General features: G+C 46.5%; 2 protein-coding genes across 2 annotated transcripts in view; one reads left to right on the top strand and one right to left on the bottom strand.

The window, feature by feature from the left end:
* Positions 1-1,817: 1,817 nt before the first annotated feature.
* SHOX2 (SHOX homeobox 2) lies at positions 1,818-10,190 on the bottom strand. The gene is made up of 5 exons (XM_072792147.1): positions 9,351-10,190; positions 6,630-6,838; positions 4,101-4,158; positions 3,708-3,796; positions 1,818-2,149 (listed from the first exon to the last, which is right to left on the bottom strand). Exons 1-5 carry the CDS (start codon positions 9,694-9,696, stop codon positions 1,892-1,894), a joined length of 960 nt encoding a protein of 319 aa, XP_072648248.1. The 5' UTR covers positions 9,697-10,190; the 3' UTR covers positions 1,818-1,891.
* Positions 10,191-12,882: 2,692 nt separating this feature from the next.
* Positions 12,883-22,060, top strand: part of RSRC1 (arginine and serine rich coiled-coil 1) — a 398,138-nt gene continuing 388,960 nt past the window's right edge. Inside the window, exons 1-2 of the mRNA XM_072792094.1 lie at positions 12,883-12,895; positions 13,327-13,641. Coding sequence (XP_072648195.1) covers positions 12,883-12,895; positions 13,327-13,641 — 328 coding nt within the window. The remainder of the gene's footprint in view (positions 12,896-13,326; positions 13,642-22,060) is intronic.

The raw sequence follows: 22,060 nt of genomic DNA, 5'->3' as shown, positions 1-22,060 counted from the left end.
AACACATCATGAAATAACAGCATCTTCTTCTGTTTAAAATAACTTAATACACTAGAAAAAATATGGCAAATATAAATAACTTTGTTTTCATGGAGAACAAATAGTTACAAAGCTCAACCGCATACCAAAGTTCAGTCAAAAGAGCTTTTCCTCTTTTTTGTAAATTAGAAAACAAAACAAAACAAAACAAACAAAAAAACAAGACTAAGGCGGCTTTCTAGTGATTGGGATACAGATTGCTTAGTCCAGGGTACCCCAGTTTAAATAGTTACATGAATTGAAACAAAAAAAAATTACTTGAATATACACCTTTGTGAGATAAAATGCAAATGTTGAAAGTCAACCATCAGTTCACACATCATAGCCAAAATAAACTTTGTTCGTGTGTATCAACATATTTTACACAAACCTACTGCCTGTATGGAGTTGGGTATTATTTAAGGTGAGTGTGACAGGATAGAGAGGGGGAAGTAAAGCAAGGTTCCCAAACGGGGACGTCAGGAAATCAGCAGGAGGGAATACAAGAAAGGAGGGAGGAGAGGGGACTGACACTGATTGAGCGCCTACTGTGTGCCAGGAGCCTTGGAGGCGCTGTACCTTTATTATTTCATTTGGTCTTCGTTTCTTTTTCCTTTCCCCCACATTTTCTGCCCACCTCCATCTTCTTGGGACAGAGTGTAAATTTTTTCCCCTTCCGACCTTTTTCTTTTGTCCGACAGGATCAAAGACGGGGCGAAAAAATTATAGATTTGACATATATCAATTTCCAGATGCTTTCGGTATTGTTTTTCGTACTGAAGATGAAAATGGAGTAAGTGCACGTGAGCAAAGCAGGGAGCAGAGGGACGGACGCCATCAGTGGAATACAAGGAACATGCAAAACCGGAGCTACGGTCAGCAGTCTGGACAGTGCTGCTGTCATAATTTCTCAGAGAAATCATTGTCTGCGGCAACATTTTTTGTGTTAATATCATTTTTCTCCTCTCCTCGTTTTGATACTGTCTTTCCCTCTTCTTACTCTTCCATCCGTGGTGTTTTTTTTTTTTTTTAACTCAAAGCATCTGATTCAACGTAAAAGGAGGCCCGCCTCTCTTATCAAATTTCTTGTATTAAAGTGAACTTCGCAGAAAAAGGTCAGTTTCAAAACCTGTGAACTTCCCAGCTGCGCACTTTTAAAATCTTAATTCTTTAAATAAGTATACCTCTTCCTTCTGTTTTGCCCTTTTTTTTGGGGGGAGCCCATTAAAAAAAAAAAAAAAGAAAAACAACAACAAACCATACCATACACTTTAAGTTGGTAACTCCCCTCTCCCCCTCCCACCCCCTTCCATTCTCTCCATTCTCTCAAGATTCTCGTCCGGGTTATTATTTTTTTTTTCCATATTTTCAAACGTATAAAATACTTTTTTTTTAAATCTGTTTTTTTTTTTGTTTTGTTTTTGCTCCTTGGTTCTTCCTCCGATTTCGACTTCTGCCAAATAGCAATAAGTTCCCTTTCTCTCTCTCTCTCTCTCTCTTTTTTTTCTTTCTTGTTCATCTTTGCTACTTTTTTTTTTTTTTTTTTTTTGCTTATTTTTTATTAACAGGATTTTTTTGTTTCTCCGCGAGTCCGTGGTGGCAGCTGTGCGGTGGCCCGGCGCCCGGGCTCTCTGCAGGCCGCCCCCGCGCCCCGGGGCAGGTGCGCGCTCGCCCCGGGGCAGGTGCGGCCGCAGCCGGAGCAGGCGCCGGGGGGCCCGAGGGGCGCCGAGGTCGAGGCCGGGGCGGGCGCGGGGCGCAGGGCGCGGGGCGCAGGGCGCGGGGCGGAGGGCGCAGGGCGGAGGGCGCAGGGCGCAGGGAGGGCGCGGGCCGGGCGAGCAGCGGGCGCGGAGGGGGCGCGGGGCGGACGCGGGCGTCACAGGCCCAGGGCGGCGGCGTGCTTTTTGGCTTTCAGTCTGAGATCGGCGATGCTCGAGTTCTTGCTGGTGGTCTTGGCGGCGGCGGCGGCGGCCACCACGGAGGCGGCGGAGGCCGAGTCGGCGGCCAGGGTGGCCAGCGGCAGTCCGAAGGGCGGCGCCGGGAACATCATGTAGGGCGCGTGCGCGGCCAGGTGCGGGTGCAGGTGGTGGTGCGCGTGCGCCACGGCGCTGTCCAGCTGCAGCTGCGCCTGAACCTGAAAGGACAAGGGCGTCACGTTGCAATGACTATCCTAGGGTGACAACAGAATAGAAACAGAGCATTAACGGCGTCCAGCTCGGCGAGGCGGGGGGCTGGGGCTGGGGACTGCAAAGGGGAGTCTGCTCGACCCCCCGAGTCTGTGGCTGAATCTGGGGCGCCCCGGGGACACTCGGGAGCGCCAGAGGCTCTGCGACCCGATCAGCAGGAATGTGCCCCCCCTCCCCCGGGGGTCGGGCCCAACAACCCCGCAGGGTGGGAAAGCGTCACCCTCCTCGGAATTACAAAGCTAATCTGGAAAGGCTCTCTGGAGGCGGAGGCCGAGGCCGAGGCCGGTGCGCACCTCTTACCCAGCATAAAGCACTGAAGCACTAACAAGCAACCTGTGAAACTTTTCCTCCACACTTGGGGGAAAGTACTGCACCTTCATCACAACTGGCATAATTGTCGGCACTTGTAAACTTTACTGTTGTAGCAACTGGCCTCGTTATAAAGCAGATGTTAAAATGCAGATTCCGGTTCCCGGAGGTCTGCACTGGGACCTCAGGTTCTGCATTTCTAAGAGTCTCCCAGTGGTGGCTGCTGCTGCTGCTGCTGCTGCAAGGCCTGCAGATCACTTTCTGAGTACGGAGGGGCTCCTTTCAAGATCCCACTCTGTCTCTGCAATCATGCTCTCTTGCTTCAAAAGCCTAGCATAGGGATGCTAGCTAGAGTCATGTGGTGCCAAGAGAGCTAAGATCTCCCCAACAGTAACCATCAATACATGGGTACAGCCAGGTGCCTCCCCAGTCCAGGGTGCTGCCAACTGAGAGCTAATTCGTGACTTCACAGCCCTACCAAGCAGGGGTCCCGGCTGAGGATGCGGAAGGTCAGGCGCTGGTTGGGCAAAGATTGCGCCCTTAGGCTTGAAGAGCAGGGGCGTTTTGAGCACTGGGATTTCCCAGGATTAAATCATTGCTGCAGGCTGTCCTTTTAAAATGTAGTCTTAAAGGTTTCTTTATGCCAAAGAAAGGGATTGCAGAGGCAGGGCATCCCTGGGAAGACCAAGGCTTCCCTCTCTACTAGAGATGAAGCTTTGTTTGCAGAGACAGCTTTAAAAAAATCAAGTCTGAGTTGAAGTACCTTTATTTATTTACTTTTCTTCTGCCAGAGACATTTAATGTGACTAAGAGGTAAGGAATACCTAGAAAAATATTTAGAAAGTTGCCTTAGAAAACACCTTAGGACTAAACTCTCTGTATTGGATCTGACAAAATCTTAATCAAAAGGCTTTTCCTTTCCCTCCCCAAGAGCAATCTTTAGTGCATTTTTAAAGGACCAGTTGCTGGCCTCCGGCCTCTGCACGTTTCCCAGGAGGACAGAAAGGACTAGGCATGTAGGCCCTTGACATTTTATAGGTTTTCAAAGGGGAGTAGGTTCACTGCATCACCTCAAAATTATTCTTTAACCGCATGGGCACCAACATTGGGGCTCAGAGAGAGGGTATATTCAACAATTCAATCAAACATCGAGGTCTTTTTACAAGTACAAACTGGTTGAAATTGGGCTATACTTGCCTGTTGAAATGGCATCCTTAAAGCACCTACGTTGACATAGGGTGCAACTCTACAAGCTTCAAACTGGCTGGCAGCCCCTATGAGAACACCTGTAAAAAAAGGGGGGGGGGAACAAAACACAATAATGTTAGGTTAATATTTCCAGCGTGGCTTTTCAGGGTTCTAAATGATACCAAGATAAAACTAATTCATTTGAATCGGACTATTATGGACTATGCCATAATTAAAATAAACGCAATTTACTCCCAAACTTTTGGACTCTCATTAACTGCCTCAGAGCAGATTTTAAATAGAGACCATCCTTATCTCTCAGAGTTTCTTTTCGACTTTGTATAACAATGTTACCCAATTCTCTTTTTGCTTAGAATATCAGATGTTCTTTGAGAAACATACCTTTATGGAGTTGATTTTCTTGTTTTCTACATTTAGCTCGTCGATTTTGAAACCAAACCTACAAATTGGAAAAAAAAAAAAAAACCCTAGCTGTTATGAACTCAAACATTTTCTTTTAATTATCAGACTACAATGAAAAAACATTAGTGTTTTAGGCAAAGATTGAGAGACACAGCACGCAATTTTTGAATTTGAAAAAATCACTCTCAATTTCCAAAGTGAAATAATGCAAACGAATGACAAAAATAGGTTTCACAGAGTTTTGCAAGATAAATTGTTTCTTGATAAATTACTATTAGTCCTGGTTTCATCTTTCTACATTATGGAGTCCCCAAGGCCTAAAACTCTCCCTGATACCTGATACCAAAGTGATAATGGGTTTAGATGTTTGCCCAGTAAGACCTGAGAAGAATGTGCTCATTAATAGCCTGTAATATTAATTAGCTTCATCTTCAAGAAAAACCAAACACCAAAGCAAATAGTGACTCTGTTTTTTTTTGGGGGGGGGCGGGAGATAAGAGTGGGGGAAGAGGTAATTAGTGCCATAAAAGCCTCACTACAAAGAAGTTTAGAATTTCTCTGTTCCTCTGTGCAGCAGAGTATAACACAGTAGCAGAATAATTGTGCCATTATCATGATAATCTAACTTGCTTCTATAGAAAAAAATCCACTGCTTACAGTTAGGGTAGTAGAAAATAACCCTAAAATTTAAATAAAAGTATGAAAAAATAAAGACCAGCAACAAAGTTCACTTCTTATGAGAAAAAAACAAAAAACAAAAAACAAACCCCACCAATATTCTGTGAAAAGGGGAAGGTATGAATCAAGTAACTCCTGGATAATGTCTTTTCCCAGATATTACCTTCTTAAATAAACTTGCCAACTTTTAGAGGCAGTATGACAGATTTTTAAAAAATTCATGTAAAGCTTGCTTTTACGCTCCAATCATACAGCATTATGTTCCAATAACACAGCATATTGACTGATTCACAAATTAAGGTCTGAAAAAAACTATAAAAGAAAAATACTGCTTCAGAGCTTTTCCTTGTTTTTGAAAGCAAGTGTCATAGTCCATGTAAATCTTCAAAAATTCCCCTGCCATTTAGTGTAATAGAAGGGTAGATTTCATGCCAGGGTGGCATCCTTTGTGTAACTCACATGGCCTGAGGCTTCTTGCCTCTTTTTTCCCCTAGAAGAGTTGGAACTGAGATACTAATGCTCATAACTGTAATAATTATCATCATGTCTTTAAGGGGTTGCTGAGCCTCTAGAGATTTCAGTACACACAGCAAAGCAGGAGAGGCTTAAAAAGGAAGAGCGGAGCCTTCTATTGATGGCTGTGATGACCAAGGCAGCCTATTATTACTTTTCCCCTTCAACGTGACTGCTCTGTTTTTGTCCTGATCCTATTACAAGATGCGGGGAAGCCCCATAAGAATTGCATAGTTTGCTGCAGATGGTGGTCTCTGCGCCCAGAGACCCCGGGAGTATCTGTTACAGTGATACTTTGTAACAGCTGCAGATGTTCAGGCCTAAAACTGCTCCATGTGTTCAAACAAATAATGACCATCATTTTCTCCTATTTTATTATTTGGGCGGAAATACAGTCTGAAACATTTAAATGTTTTCTCCAGAAAACTAGAAGGATATGTATGCACGTATGTATATAATTTTCTACCTTGAATGCTCCCAAAGCCTATTGCTGTGATTTCTACCCCCACAATCAGTAAAAAAAGAAAACAAACCCCAAAACAACAACAACAACAACAACAAAAAACCCCTGCTCCAATCCTAAGTTCATCACGTATGGCACTTGTTGGGTGTTGGACTTTGGGAATGTCAATCTTAAGATATGTGAGTTGTTTTAAAATCAAGTTTCTGTAGGTTCAGGTTTGCTGCCTCGGTTACGGGTACGTGAGGGAACAAAGAGTGACCAAAATGCATTTATTTCTCTACTGTTTTACACACAGTTTGAGATCGACTGCTAACGGCAAACTGTAAATTTCCACACTTAACAGTTGCTAATTTTCTTTATAGTCTGTACATCTATAAACCTAATTGGCATATCCGCTTGGCAACCCTAGACCCCGGAGCAGGCCCTCAAGGAAAACCAACTCAGGCGAACAAAATATTCGTTGTAACTTTTAAGGCATCCAGAAGATAAAACGTTTTCTGTGGGATTTTTTTTTTAAGGCTTATAAAAGTAGGCCCATTAGGATTAAACCACATTAAAGGCATCGTAAGGCGAGGGGGGGGGGTGTGGTTTATAGAAACTCTGGGAGCAAGCCCAGCACAGCTTTCTTCTGCTGGGAACATATGTTGGGATAGGGTGGGGGGTAGGCTACGAGACCAAGATTTACTTTGCAAAATAAGACCTCTAGTAAGAACATCCCTTCCCTTCTCACCTCACTCCAGACGCCTGCGCCCGGGCCCTGGGTGTGTGTCTCCCAGCCTGGCTGCCTCTCTAACCCCACGCGTGCCCCTCCTCCACCCCCCGGGCCCTGCCGTGACCTCCTCGCAGCTGGATACCTGCACGCGGGCCTCGGACAGCCCCAGCCGCTGGCTCAGTTCCTCGCGCATGAAAGCGTCCGGGTAGTGGGTCTCATCAAAAAGCCTCTCCAGTTCGTTGAGTTGTTCCAGAGTGAAATTGGTCCGACTTCGCCTCTGCTTGATTTTGGTCTGGCCTTCGTCCTCCATCCCTTTCGCATCCTCCTTGCGCTCCTTCAGCTCCGGGGACACTGGAGGGGGCACCACGCATAGAGAGCCACGCGTGTGGCCACGTGCGCGCACACACACACACACACACACACGGACAAAAACAACACAGCAAAGCCTGTTACCAGATTTGTCTCCAAAAAAAAAAAAAAAAAAGGATGGAGGATCCTGCCCCCTCCCGGAGTTCCCGTCCAGTCCGGCGCCCTGCCCCGGGGAAGAGCATCCCGGGGATGCCCGGCCGCCCGCTCCGCACCTGCAGCCCCGCTCCCCGCGCTCCCCGCTGCCCCCCTCGGGCCCACGCAGCCCCCGGCCCCGGCGCAGGGCGCGGCCAGGCGGTGCCCGGGGCCCTGGGCAGGCTGGGGGGCGCCCCGCCGTCCCTCTCCAACTCGCGTCTCTAATTTAGGGACGCCTGGGCCCCAGGGGCGCGGCTGCAGAGCGCGCCCCGGTGCCGAGCGGCGCAGGGGCCGAGCCCGCGGAAGGCCCGCGCCAGGCCCCGCGCCCGAGCCGAGGCGCCCACGCCACGCCGGCGGCCGGAGGGCGAGCGCGGAGCAGCGGCGTCGGGAGGCGCGCGCGGCCGGCGGCCTCCGGGCTCCCCCGCTCCCGCCCCATCGGAAAGGCAGCAAGCCTCGACCCTAAATGCTCGAACCCACGGAGATCAACAGGTTCAAGCGGAACACTGGTGATCCTTGGTTTCTATTGGTTGCTCTAAGCCTTTTCATGCATCCAGCAGCTCGGTTGTTTAATAAAATATGCATTTTTTTTTTCCTGCTCTGGGTTTGCAGCATCCGTAGCTACTTTACTGTCCTTCCTCCTCCTCCTCCTCCCTTGAAAAGCAGGAGCTCTGCGACTGTGAGCGTACAGAGTCACCCGAGGGATGTAGGGGGGCCATACAGAGATGGATAGATAGATACAGGCCAAGGGGCAGTGGTCAGGGGAGCCCGCATCAGCATAAGCTGCCCTCTGGAACATTCATCCTTTGCGCCTGAGTCGGAGCCTTGGGTTTTTAAGGTGCCAAAGCTGAGTTTGGATAGTCGAGGCTGTTTGCGGTTCTTCCTAGCCCAGGATCCCGATCAGCATGGGTGTTAAGGATCATTTCTGGAAGAGCCGGCCTGCAGAGAAATGGATACTTGTCCTGAGCTTGGAAATCGGCAATCCCAGGACTGCGTCTGCTCGGGCTCAGACCTTCACCGCCACGCGGTGGGCTGGTGCGCCCAAGGCCTGGAGCTGTGCACTCAGGCCGGGAGGCCGCACTGGGCTGCCTGACAGCTGGGCCATCATTTTCCAAATTTAGGAGGAGGGACCTGCTGCCTGGTCTGGGGGGGGGGGGTGTGTGTGTAAAAAAGAGTCTCCAGATTCCAGCCCAGTCTAGCATTCTAGCTCCGGTGATCTTAAGTCTTGCCCGCATTTCTTGTACTCAGAGTTCGTTTTCCCGCACATTTGTCCTTCCACCGGGGAGGAGACAACATAGCAAACATCAGGAGCCAAGTTCACAAAATATCTCCACTGATACGGTAATGAAATTTAAACATGAAAACACACCCTTCGGATTCTACCAAAGAGATGAGAAGGCTTTGTCTATTTCTTGTCATCCACAGTGGATGCCTCTCAAACTTTTGGAGCTTCAAAGAGAAGGATGTCCGCATCTCCACTTGATTAACAGACTTAATACAATCTCTATTTCGCCCCCAAATTTCCATTTATTGGCCTAAACAGGAACAGACCGTGTTATAAACAACTTAATTGCCCGCTTAAATATGTGATTCTACGCATGTCACATATTTTCCTAATTGGAAAAATATGGCAGCACACCAGTTACTGCAGGCACCAAGTGCCAAATTAATTTTATTGTTGAACTCTTCCGAATCGGTACAGGACGCTGCGCTGTTTAGATAAAGGCCATTTCCTAACACTTTGCTGGCAGCAAAGGATGCCTCACCGCCCCCTCCCCCTTCACCCCCCACCAAAATAATAATAATAATAATAATAATGAATCGAAAACAGCAAACAAAAAAAAAAAAAAAGAAGAGTGAGTAGTCAATGATTCGAACCAGAGATAGAATCGTGCAAATATCGAAAAAGCAACCAAAAATAAATAAATAAATGAAAGGAGCGTAACGCGCCTCCCGAAGGGAAACAGCCTCGCCTGCCTCGGCCTGGCGCAAAGAGAAGGAGAAGTTTCCACCTCCAAGGTGCGGGCGCCGGGGATTCGGGGAGTTGCTGGGGATGTGGCGGCGGCCGCGACCCGGGCGCAGGGGTGAAGGGGGCCCCGCGCTCCCGCTCCTCCGCGTCTCAGGCCTAGGCGAGGGGCGCCCCCGCCGCTGCCCCCGCCGCTGCCCCCGCCGCCCGCGCGGGGCCGGCCTGGCCCGGGAGCCCGAGTCGGGGCGCAGCGCCCCCGCGGCCCCGCGCGCCCCCGCCCGCCCCGCGCGCCCTCCCCGCGCCCTCGGGCCGCGCTCCCCGGGGTGGGGTGGGTGGGGGCGGGGGCGGGGGCGGGGGCGGGTGGGGGTCGGGGCGGCGGGCAGGGGCGCAGGCCGTTACCCTCCGTGAGCCGCGGGCTGCCCGGCTCCCGGCTCCTCTCGGCGGCGCCCATGTCCAGCTCCCGGACGGGAGAGCGCCCTCCTCCAGCGCCGCCGCCCGCTCCTCCTCCTCCCGCGCCTCCTCCGCCTCCTCCGCCTCCGCCTCCGCCTCCTCCGCCGCCGCCTCCGCCGGCCGCCCGGACTGCGGGGCTGCTGCGCTCGTCGCGGCCCGGCTCGGCGCAGCCCGTCGGCTCCTTGGCCCCGCGCAGCGGCCCGCTCTCCAGCACCTCCCGGTACGTGATCGCCTCCTTCTTCTCCTTCACTTTCTGGTCGAACGACTTGGAGACGAACGCCGTGAGCTCCTCCATCGCCGCGGCCGCCGGCCCGCCCCGCTCGCAGCCTCTCCCAGCCGAGCCCCGCTCGTTTTTTTCCTTCTTCTTTTTTTACTGCTCCAGCCCCCCCAATAATAACACATCAATGGGGCAGGGGGTGGGGGAGGAGCCGGCGGAGGAGGAGGAGGAGGAGGAGGAGGAGGAGGAAGGAGAAGAAGAAAAAGAAGAGAAGCGAGAAGAAAGAGGAGGAGAAGTAGGAGGAAAAGAAGTAGGAGGAGGAGGAGGAGGAGGAGGAGGAAGAGGGAAGGGGCGGGCGCCGCCGGAGGGAAATGGGAACTGATGCTCCCCCGCCGGAGCGCGCTTGTTGGATGTGAAGATCTTGGACAATTCTTCCTGCCGAGAGTTCAGCTCCGACAGCGACGCCGCGCTTCAAGTCTCACTATTTATACTTGGCAAAGGCGGCCCCTTGTTCTGAGCCGATCACCTCCCCTCCGCGACTCGGAGGGAGCCCCTGCCCGGGAGGCGCCGCACCAGTACCTGCGGGTGGGGGAGGGGAGGGGAGGGGAGGGGAGGGGAGGGGGGAGGGGAGGAGGGAGGGGAGAGGGGGAGAGGGCCGGGCCGGTCCCGGGCCGCCCGGGTCGTCGGGGAGCCTGGGCCGCCTGCGCTCCGGGCCACTAATCCGGCGTGGACGAGAATCCCTAATTAATTCAATTAGGCGCGGATTTTGCGTCGGTGTCACGATTCAATTAAACACCCGGGAGCGGGACCTGCCCCGCCGGGGCGTGGCCTGCAGGACGCGGAGCAGCGCGCGGCGGCGGGGCCCGGGCGGGCGCCCCGACCGCGACCGCGACCCCGACCGCGACCCCGCGGCCCGGCCCAGCCCCGCGGCCCAGCCCGGCCCGGCCCGGCCCGGCCCGGCCCCGCACCTGCGCTCGCAAGCCCGCCCCGAGCCGCGGTCCTCTCCGGCTTCCCAGGCCCGCGGCGGCTCCGAGCCGAGCCCGAGCTGCGCCCCCCGGGGAGGTCGAGCCGCCCCACGCCTCGCGCCCCGGACCCCAAGTCCCCGCCTCCGCCGCCGGCCGAGCCACCTCCCGGGCTGCTGCCCCCCGACCGGCTCCATCCTGCAGCGCTCCCCGAGTGCCCGGGCCAGGACGCTTCGACTTCGCGCCCTCCCCGAGGCCCCGGGATCCCGACCCCCTTTCCCTTGCAGTTCCCTGCGCGCGGACCCCTCCCGCGGCTAACGACGGGAGCCCCTCTTTAGCATCCTCGGAACATTCTAGTTGATTTCCTAATCTTGAAACGCAAGTGATGATCCCTCTTTGAGTTTGGAAAAAAAAAAAATTCGTCTTAAGTTTATGCCCCATCTCATTTTACTTATCAACTGGACTGTTCAACAAGAGGGTCACCGGGAGAAAGGTTTCTCTCTGTGTGTGTGTGTGTGTGTGTGTGTGTCAAAAACACAATTTAAAATTCTATTCCTGGACTATTTTCATCGAAACAGTTTGTTGTATGGAAGGAGCATCTATATTACTGAGTCATTTGTGCAGGACGAAGCTGGCTGTGGGCAGTGTGGCCGTCCATACGTATCTCACACGAGAATATTTACATAGGGAAGTTATAATTCCTTGAGTCTGTAAACAAATATATCTGAATCTTCACGTTGGTTTGGGGGACATTTTCAAGTAGTGTCAAGATTAATGCAGGTTTTCCTCTGATGTTGAAGGCAACTTGTTCATCTTCTTGGACCGGATTCGCTCAGTGAAAATAAAAGCAATTACAGAACTTTGATAGGTATATGGTCTGCCCCTCCATTAAGGCGTGAACACAAAGTTAACAGATAATTTGAGAACTATCATCAAAGCAACTTGAATCATTTGTAAAAAAGGGAAAACAATTATAACTTAATATATTACTGGTTCTACAATAAATACAGAGGCTATACGTATCTTTATCATACTCTCCTACTCTTCAGGTTAAAATGTTCACATTTAGTGAATTTAAGGAAAATGAAAGTCATACATTTTAGAAATGTAACTTTGCCCTTTTTTTCTTTTAAATTCTGAAGCTATCTTCTGTTCTTCTTGGAACATTTTTTTTTTTTTTGCTGTTTTTGGAGAAATAATTAAGATCTTTCCACTAGCAACAGCTTTTAGGTATTAATGAATTACACGACTGCTTGCTTCTGTTTGATCACACCACAGAAGAGACTCAAATACGTTTTTCAAGTTATATGAATTTAGAAACATGATCTTACACTTGGTTTTGGTTAACTACTGTAACCACTTCAATTCTGATATTATCAGAGGGGAGTAGCCATACAACTTTAATCCTTTATGAAAATCCATTTTTTAAGGTTATTTAGCAGAATGACCAGTAATGGGGTCAACTAAATGGATGTGGTGCTCAAAGAGCTCAGAAACTGAGGTGTTAAATACATATTCACAAACAGCTCCAACATACCCACTGTTAGAAGTCTGGCGAGGGATCAGGAGACTCACTAGCTACTTTTTTAAATTCCATCTACTGAGGTGGAGGGAAAGATGACCACTTTAATCAGGGAAGGCTCAGACACAATTGTCCTGTAATTCACACCAAATAGATTTTCCCATGGATTTTCCTGGCACATTGGCTTTTTGTATATATTTAGCAATAGTGGTGTTGATATCCTCTGGGGCTGTGAGAAATCTGCAGTGTCTCACCATAGATTCCCACTGGCCTAAGGGAAGTTTAGTTAAAAAAAAAAAAAACAGCAAGGTCTTAATATAACAATAAATGCTCATAAAGTTGTGATGATGCTGTTTCATTATATAAAAAAAATATTTTCTGGACACACGATATTTCCAAATGTAGTTTTGGTAAAAAAAACAAAAAAACAAAAACAAAAAAAAACAACATTGAATAAAGTTCAGTTGACAGCCTGCCGACAGATACACGGGTTCCAATAAAACTCAGGACCCCAAGGGGCGCCCCAGCTCTTGGATTATTTAAAACAAACATGTTGTGTAGTAGTTATTTAACACTGGTTGTTTTAAGATACAGTCATTTATAGGAAATGTATTGGTGGAGGTGGTTTTCGGCCTCTCAGCCCGTCCGCGGGGGACTGCAGCGCGGCATCCGTCAGTGGCTGTGAGTCGGTCCCCACCCGCGACCCGAACCCAGGCCAAGGGTGGGTTCACCTGCTCTCCGTGCCTTACACATAAATGATGTAAATAGGAGCCACAGGAAATGCCGAATCGCTGTAATTCCTATTGCTCTAAATAACAACCCAAACCCTCTACCGTTTAATTTCTCCTCCAGGACAAACCCCGTTTCCCAGCCTCCGGCCCGCCTCCTCCCAGTGCTGCACCAACCCCTTAACTTTAATGGGAGAAACTAATTTGCGCCCAACCAGGGCACGCCCCCCACCTTCAGGGGCGGTAGAGACACCGCTTCTAATGCATTATTTATTTATTTATTTATTTTTTTGCAAATGAATCATTGCACTTTGATCCCACACGACTCTACAGACGCTCCCGGGACTTACTCTCGTTGGCCCGGGTTCCCCCTCCCGCTCCCCCGGGAGCCAATTTTGCTACGCGTGGGGTCTCAGACGTAACTTCCTACGGTGCACATTTGTTTGCTGGTTATCTAAGATGATAACGACGGTGCCTCGGGCCGTGACACTCTAAGGTCTCCGCCTTTATTGCTCTTCGGGAACCAGAAACCCAAAGACGCGGGCGCGCACACCCAGCACCAAACGACAACAACAACAGCAAATTGGCGGCGCGGCCATCGACGCCCTCGGCGCTCCTCGGAGTCCTGGCCGCCCGTATCGGTGCGCTCGGCGGTCGGCTGCGGCCGCCTGGCGCTGGAACCAGGAAGGCGGTGCGCTTAAACTGAAGCGAGCGCGGAGCCCGGCGGCGGCGCCCGGATTGGAAGGGGCGATTCTCGGTCTGTGGCGCTTGCGAGTCAGCGGGAGGCGCGAGGCCGAAGGCCGCGACCCAGGTGATGCCCGCGCCGGCGGCCGGAGACGCGGCGCGGCCGGGCGCGGGCTTCCGAGGCCCGGCCCCGGCGGGAGGCGGCGCGGGGTGGGGGCGGGGCGGCGGCCGCGGGCCGAGCGGGGCGGCGCAGTGCGCATGCGTGCGGCACCTGGCGCCCGCCGCCCCCTGGGGCCCCGGCCCGGCCTGCGCGGGGGGGCGGGGGCGCGCGGGGGCGCGCGGGGGCGGGGCCGCCGGTGCACGCGGCTGCAGGCCTCGGGCTCGGCCCTGGGCGTGGGGAGGGTCCAGCCGCGCCCTCCCTGCCCTCCCTGCCCTCGGCGTGCACCGACCCCCGCGTGCTCCATCCCTCGCCTAGGTAGGAGGCGGCGGCGGAGGCTGCAGCCGGTGCACCCCTTCCTTGCCCCTCTTGCTGCGCTGCCCTCTTCGCTCCCGGGCCGCGTTCCCTGCTGGCCCCCCTGCCCCGGGAAAGGTCGCGCGGGGTGACACCGGCTGAACTTCTGTGACATACAAATATACTCGCCCTAACCGCTCCATTTCCTCGGCTTCGGGGTTTGTGGCCTTGGCCTCCTAGGACCACCCCTAAGGGCTGCTCCCCCCCCCCCCACACTCTGTGTACTTGGGTGAGAGGTCACGAGGCGCCGTCCCTGCAGGTTGCTGACTCACCATGTGGGGTCCGCCGTAACCTACTCGCCGCCCCAGGGGTCATGCATATCGCATCACGTATGTACTACATGGATGGACACTGGAAGCCTGAATTTTTCTCTTGGTGTTGAGGTTTTAAGAATGAGCACTAACCTGTTAGTTTCAGCTGCCTAGGTATTTTGCATAAATCAAATGCAATTTGCAGTTACAAAGAGTATTCCAGATGCCATCTCTGCACGCAGACCTAAAAAGCTCTTAAGTGAAGGGGATATGCAGAATTCTCAGGTTTAAAGGTTTGGACGCTTAGGACAGGTGCAACCTTCTGGGGAAACTGGGTATCCCCTCTTAGCCTCAGAGCCTGTAAATACGCACTTTTTTTTTTTCAGGCAGAGGAGGTTTCCAGCTAAGGGGTAACACTTTGCTCCTGTTATGTTCTTCAGTAAGACAGCTAAATAGGTTTGAAATAGGAAAAAGTAAAAAAGGCAGCTGGTACCTATTGATGGGCCTTACCAGTTCCACCAGCCTTAGCCAAGAGTTGTGTTAGGAGTTGGAAAACTTCTGTAATGGTACTGTAATGGTACAGAAGATGTATAGGTGTATTTTCTGCTTTTATATTCAAACCGTTGGAAGAAATTCTTAGGACTGATCATGCATTTTTTTTTTTAAGATTTTATTTATTTATTCACGAGAGACACACAGAGAGGGAGAAGCAGGCTTCATGCAGGGAGCCTGACATCCCTGGTCTCCAGGATCAGGCCCTGGGCTGAAGGCGGTGCTAAACTGCTGAGCTTCCCCGGGCCGCCCTTGATCATGCTTTTTATAAAAAGAGATGCTAGTCTACAAAATTTTTAGTTAGCATAGAACTGTTTTTGATAATTCGGTATCTCTTGAATTTTGCCCCAGTCCTCTTACTGCTTTTTCATGGTTCTGACTTATTTGTGGATTTGCTTCCTATGCTTCCTATACTTCCTATACCATAGTTGGTATTTTATTTTATTTTATTTTTAAAAATATTTTATTTATTTATTTATTCATGAGAGACATAGAGAGAGGCAGAGACACAGGCAGAGGGAAAAGCAGGCTCCATGCAGGGAGCCTGACATGGGACTCAATCCCAGATCTCCAGGATCCTGCCCTGGGCTGAAGGCGGCACTAAACCACTGAGCCACCCCAACTGCCGGCTAAAATGGTATTAACCCCATTTTTAATTTACCTCTTTGAGTTGGATTTCCCATTGACATGACTGTTCCTACTCCTTTTTTTTTTTTTTAAAGCCGCACGGCGTCAAAGATACAAGAGTATAGTTTGATATACTAATGATTGAGTAGTAGAGAAATAATTATAAACTGTCATGTCCTCTAGGAATCTTTGTTCTAACTGCCTGTTTTTTGAAAAAGGTTAACTTCTTCTTGTACCTTAATAACTAGACCAAAGAACTACTTGTGTATGCCTTTGAGCTTTTTTTTTTTTTTTTGAGTGACCACATCTTGGCTTCACGTCTTTAATCAGTCACTTAAATTTTACAATGAGATGGTTTTGTAAGTGGATGTCCTGCTGTAGTGATTACCTGTCCTTAGTTTCAGTTCTAGCGGGAGTATTTGGGTGAGGTTTACAACTGTGAGACTACAACCAGGAAGTTCTAGAAGATAGAGTGAGGACAGAAAACCAAGAGCTGCAGGAGTTCTGTTAACCATAGTTGTGTTTTCTGTTTACAGATAGATTGAAAAGTTGTTAGCTTGTGGGGCTTCTCAAAATCTCTGCTCAGTTCATTATTGCCCTTCCTAGAAAGTGTTATTAAGGTGTCTTTCCATGTACTGTACCTTAACAATGGAGTCACATTTGAAGAGCTCTTTCTTACTAAGAGTGTGTAATATAGATTACAACCATGACTTGAGTGAGCAACTATATTCAAATGTATGCCAATGATATTATGGAAATCCAGAGGTGAGTATATATATCTAGGGTGCTGAGTAGGAATTCAGTACCTGTCGTTGATAGAGAGGACAATTTCTGGATGTATCTCTTATTTGCTCTTGGTGTTCAGTTTTCTGAATAAATATTTGAAGTTAACTGTATTAAATGTAGTGACTTTTGAGGTCTCTTGAGATTGATTATACTTGGGGGATCCCTGGGTGGCTCAGCGGTTTAGCGCCTGCTTTTGGCCCAGGGTGTGATCCTGGAGTCCCGGAATCAAGTCCCACGTCAGGATCCTTGCATGGAGCCTGCTTCTCTCCCTCTGCCTGTGTCTCTGCCTCTCTCTCTGTGTGTGTCTCTTGTGAATAAATAAATAAAATCTTAAAAAAAAAAAAGATTGATTATACTTCAGAGTAATTTCTCTGAAATGTAAATATGTTACTTGAAAATATAGTTTTGTGACATAGTTCAAAAAACTTTTTTTAATTAGTGTCTCTAAAGAAGGATTTTGTATCTACTACTAACTTTTCTGGGTTAAATGTAATCATTCTTCTACTATGGATGAATTATGTTGTTTAAAATGAAAACAGAGGAACATATTTACCCACTTCCTATTCTCTCTTTTTTTTTTTCCAGTCAACAAGATACATTAATTAGGTCTGTGTCCTTTTCGTTCTACTTCTTTATGCCTTGCATAGGGATTTAGTAAGCTGGACAAGAAAGGAGAACGGAAATAACTTTAGATACCGTAGAGCAGTGGTTCTCAAACTTTCTAGTTTTAGGGTTCCTTTACACTCTTAAAAATTATTGTGGGCCCCAAGAACTTTTATCCATGTGGGCTGTATCTGAAATACTGCCTTGCTAGTAATTAAATGAGCAAATTTTGAAATATTTATTAATCGACTTAAAAGTAATAATAATAAGCCCATTACATGGTAATATAAATAATACACTTGATGTGAAAAAAATAACTGTGCTTTCGAAAAACAAACTTAGTGAGAAAAGTGACATTTTCCATTTTTGTGACTCTCTAATGTCTGGCTTAATAGAAGACAATTGGATTCCTGTATCTGTGATGAGTTGTTTTGATTGAAATATATAAAGAAAATCTGGTTTCACAAAGATAATGGTTTGGAAAAAGAAGTATTTTAATAGCCTTTGCAGATAATTACTTCTATGATACTACACTGAAACTTGACAAGCAGTGGTTTCTTAAGGGTTGGTTGCAATCTGGTATTTGAAACCATGTCAATGACTTCATAGTCTATTACATTAAAATCTGTTGGTTGGTCTTGCACTCAAGTGGATTTTGTTACCCATGCATGATTCTGTGATATCCTGAATTGGCCTGTGGGAAAATAGTGGTTCACTGAGTTATGTATACTTTCTAAATTTTGACACTCTTTATTATATAATTTTTAAAAATTCACATCTGTTAATATCACCACTGATCTCATCAGAGAAATCTTTAAGTACTGACTGGAAGCTGTCAGTCTCACGGTGGTGGATATAAGTTATCCAAAATTCTAATTTTTTGCTTGAGAGCTCAAATTTTATCATTGGCAAAAAAAAAAAAAAAAAAAGTTTGCCTTGAAATGAAAGGCCCTCTTCATTCATTTCTGGGCAAATGTCTGCCAAATACACAAACTTGAGTAATCATAGTTCTTTAAAAATAGTGTTTCATGATAAAAGCTAGTTCAATTTGAAATTCATTTGTATAAATGCTTTTTCTCAAAATAACGAGTATTCTTCAGTATGCAGGAGCGGGTTAATGTATTTCCCATTTCATCACACAGAATATTAAAAAGATGTGTGCTCAAGGATTGAAATTTAACGAAATTAATGATTTTTACTGTTTTTTCAAGGACATTCTTAAGTGAAACCGGCTTAAAAATTTTTTTTGAACTATGCGTTGCAGTGAAGAATATAATGACTACTAGTACAGTTTGGTGCCATTGCCTTAATTCCTGTTAAGGCACCAGGAATTTTGCCTACTATTGCTTTTATTTACATACATCATCAGTGCAAAAGTCAACACAGTGAAAAAGGTAAATCATGTTTCAGTATTATAGTGAAAATAGTTTTGACCTCTTTAATACCCTGAAGGGGTTTTAGGGACCCTTAGCAGTCTATAGACCACATTTTGAAAATTGCTGTTACGCTTCTAGCATAAGCTAGAGGGGGGAAGGACTTTTCTTTCTTTCTTTTTATTTAAGATTTACTTATTTATTCATACGAGAGACAGAGAGAGAGAGGCAGAGACATAGGCAGAGGGAGAAGCAGGTTCTTTACAGGAGCCCGATGCAGGACTCTATCCTGGATCCCGAGATCATGCCCTGAGCCACCCAGGTCCTCCAGGACTTTTTTTTTTGTTCCCTGATATTATCTCTTATCCCTAGGCCTGCTGTCATTCTGGGACTTTTTACTTATCTCTAGTGTTAGATTTTTCTGAATCTGGAGCATCTTTGTTGGTTTACTCTCTCCTTTTGGTGGAGCACATCCTCTAGTAGCTTCCTAAGAAAGGGTGAGTGTAAAGTACAATTTTGACACTGGATATTTTAAAGCATCTTTATTCTGATCTCTTATTAGATCAATGATTGGGCTGGATGTAGAGAGGTTGAAAGTCATTTTCATTTAAATTTATGAAGGCAAGTGTTTTTTTAACTTTTCTGTGTCGCTTTTGTGATTACCTCATTTGTTTCTCTTAAGTTTCTAGGATCTTCTATATATGGTGGTTTGAATTTTTCTGAGATCTATCTGGTGTATGTCTTTTTTTTTTTTTTTTAAGGTTCAATTATTTTAGAGAGAGTGTATGAGCTGGGGGAAGGGCAGAGGGAGAGGGAGAGAGAGAATCCTCAAGCAGACTCTTCTCTGAGCACAGAGCTTGAGGTCAGGAGGGGGCCTGAGTCCCAGGACCCTGAGAGACCCCTGAGATCATGACTGGAGCTGAAACCAAGAGCTAGCCACTTAATCTACCGAGTTACCCAGGTGCCCCTGATGTATGTATATCTTTTATTAATTCATTGTCCTGGGGATTTAAAGCAATTAATATCTTTCAACTCTGGGAATTCTTTTGAATTATTCTTTTTTTTTTTTTCTTTTGAATTATTCTTTGGGTATTTTCTTTCTTTCTTTCTTTCTTTCTTTCTTTCTTTCTTTCTTTCTTTCTTTCTTTCTTTCTTTCTTTCTTTCTTCTTTCTTCTTTCTTTCTTTTCTTTTTTTTAAAGATTTTTATTTGTTTATTTGAGAGAAAGAGAAGAGAGCATAAGCAGGGGGAGCAGGAGAGTGAGAAACAGGCTGCCTAGCAAGCACAGAGCCTGATGTGCTGGGCTCCATCCCAGGACCCTGGGATCATGACCTGAGCTAAAGGCAGACACTTAACCAACTGAACCATCCAGGTGTCCCCTTTGGGTATTTTTCCTTATCTCTTTTCTCCTTTCTTTTTTTTTTTTTTTTTTTTTTTTATGAAATGCATATTGATTGGATATTGGACTTTCTGGATCTGTCTTCTTTTACCTCTTATTTTTATCTTTTTGTGTCTACTTTTGTGAGTCCTTTGACCTTATCTTCTAACCCTATTGTATTTTTTACTACAGATTGTCATTGGTTTAACTTTCAAGCTTTCCTGTTCTTTGGATGTTCCTCTTATTCTTGTTTGCTGGATCATCTTCTCACATATTTCTGAGGATATTAATAGTAATTTTTTCCTACATGTTCCTTGTTTACTACAAATTGCTTTTTATTTTTCTGTTTTGGTTTCTGTCTCTTATGATGAAGGCTTTCATCAAGTGATTGGTTATCTTTTGTTGTATAATTGCTAAAAAGTTAACGTAAAAAGTTTACAAAGTTTATTATGTTTAAGGTTTGGGCTTGTTAACTTGTGGGCTTGGTTATAGGGTGATTGGATAAGGGGCTGGCCTTTCTTGGGTGGGAGTCTTCAAATATTTATATACCATTTTGGGGCTACGGTTCAGTTTTAGCAAAGAATCCTCTGCCAGAATTCTTGGATCCAAGCACACAGAATGTTGCAGTATTTACCATTAGATTGAAGACCTTCACTTTACTAATTTTTAGTTTAGCATCTTTCTGCCCTCTTTTACTGTGCCCCTGGACCTATACTTCATTGTTTTATCATTTACCTAAAAAAACCCCGCTTTTCCTGCTGGGATTGGGGAGGAGTAGTCACTTGTCTGGGTTGGTTGGGGGAGGGGGTCTGGGAAATTACTTCTTTTACGGTTTTTTAGCTGGTTCTTGTGTTTTAGTCTCATGACCTATTTTGCCTGCTATGGGTATCTGGTGTCTCAAATTCCTGAGCCTTTTTGATTTTTGCCGTGTGAATTGGCTTTTCACTTGGAATTCTCTGCAGTTGCGTGATATTCAACTTTCTTAGCTCAAAATCCTCCATCTGGTTTTCATTTGCTAAAAATTTATTGACATATCTTGTCTACTGTTCCTGTTGTTTTCTCTTTTAGTCTTTATCCTTGTGAATTTGTACTTTTGTATCTTTTTGCTCTCATTTTAGTATTCTTTTTTTTTTTTTTAAGATTTTATTTATTCATGAGACACACACACATACACACACACACAGAGAGAGAGAGAGAGAGAGAGAGGCAGAGACACAGGCAGAGGGAGAAGCAGGCTCCATGCAGGGAGCCTGATGTGGGATTTGATCCCGGGACTCCAGGATCATGCCCTGGGCTGAAGGCAGGCGCTAAACTGCTGAGCCACCCAGGGATCCCCTCATTTTAGTATTCTTTAACCAGATAATAAGATTATAATAAAAACTCATCTTAATTTAAATGGTTATTTGGTAAAGAAAATTCATAACTGGGCAGCCCGGGTGGCTCAGCGGTTTAGCGCCACCTTCAGCCCAGGGCGTGATCCTGGAGACCCAGGATCGAGTCCCACGTCGGGCTCCCTGCATGGAGCCTGCTTCTCCCTCTACCTGTGTCTCTGCCTCTGCCTCTCTCTCTCTCTCTCTGTGTCTCTCATAAATAAATAAAATCTTTAACAACAACAACAAAAATTCATAGCTGTCTAAAGATGAAAACAAGAAAGGAAAGAAAAGCCAGAAATAGGAAAACTTAGGTGATTGTTTCTTTCAATTATGTGCACATACTTTAATGGAAATATACATGTATACATACAGATATTGATATGTTATATATAATGTATATGTGTGGATATTTAAATATGTATGTATGCACATTTATATTGTTTACATATGTACAATTTCAAAGTCATAGTATTTTGAAGCTGGAAAGGGTAATGGTGATTTTTTAACTAGGGCAATTTCATTTTTCAGTGAGGAAACTGGCTTAGATTCACTAGTGATTTACTGAAAGTTTCAAAACTAAGTGTTTCCAATATTTTTTTAACTTAGAATATTAGAACTGTGAATATCTTGGAGGTTCAGAACTATAGTTAACGGCTAATTCTGGCTCTAGGTAAATAGCTTAGAATTTTGAATTTAGTCCTGACAGTAGTTTTCAAGTAGTATTGTGTTAGAGTCAGGGAGGGGATGGTTCATATGACCATTCTGAAAACAAAACTGTAATTTAACATATTGCTTTGTTTATAATACTGATACTAACTTATTTTGAATAAATATTAAAGCATGACATTTTTATTTGTCTGATCCATTAGCTGTCTTAACCATTATATAGGATGGATCTTGCTTTTATGTGACACTGAAAGATAGCTAATAACTATTTTAGTAAAATAAATGAGATTGCATTTGAGTCTCTAAAGGCTAACTTTAAGACAAGTAAGCTTCTTTCAATTAAGTTAATTCTAGGTATAGAAACCTTAAGTTCTATTTCTGTATACTAAATATACAAACATTATTATCACAGCCATATAGAAAATAG

The sequence above is a fragment of the Canis lupus genome, chromosome 22, assembly GCF_048164855.1.
Source record: "Canis lupus baileyi chromosome 22, mCanLup2.hap1, whole genome shotgun sequence".
In the NCBI taxonomy this organism is placed as follows: domain Eukaryota; kingdom Metazoa; phylum Chordata; class Mammalia; order Carnivora; family Canidae; genus Canis; species Canis lupus.
This window is presented reverse-complemented; position numbering and strand designations above follow the sequence as displayed.

What these genes read in the sequence shown, in the direction of transcription:
- SHOX2 (XM_072792147.1), bottom strand. Translation starts at nt 9,696, where the DNA reads ATGGAGGAGCTCACGGCGTTCGTCTCCAAGTCGTTCGACCAGAAAGTG. An exon ending in CAGCCCGCGGCTCACGGAGG is followed by an intron (nt 6,839 to 9,350) that starts GTAACGGCCTGC and finishes TGCCCCCTCCAG; the next exon opens with TGTCCCCGGAGCTGAAGGAG. An exon ending in TGTCCGAGGCCCGCGTGCAG is followed by an intron (nt 4,159 to 6,629) that starts GTATCCAGCTGC and finishes TCCAATTTGTAG; the next exon opens with GTTTGGTTTCAAAATCGACG.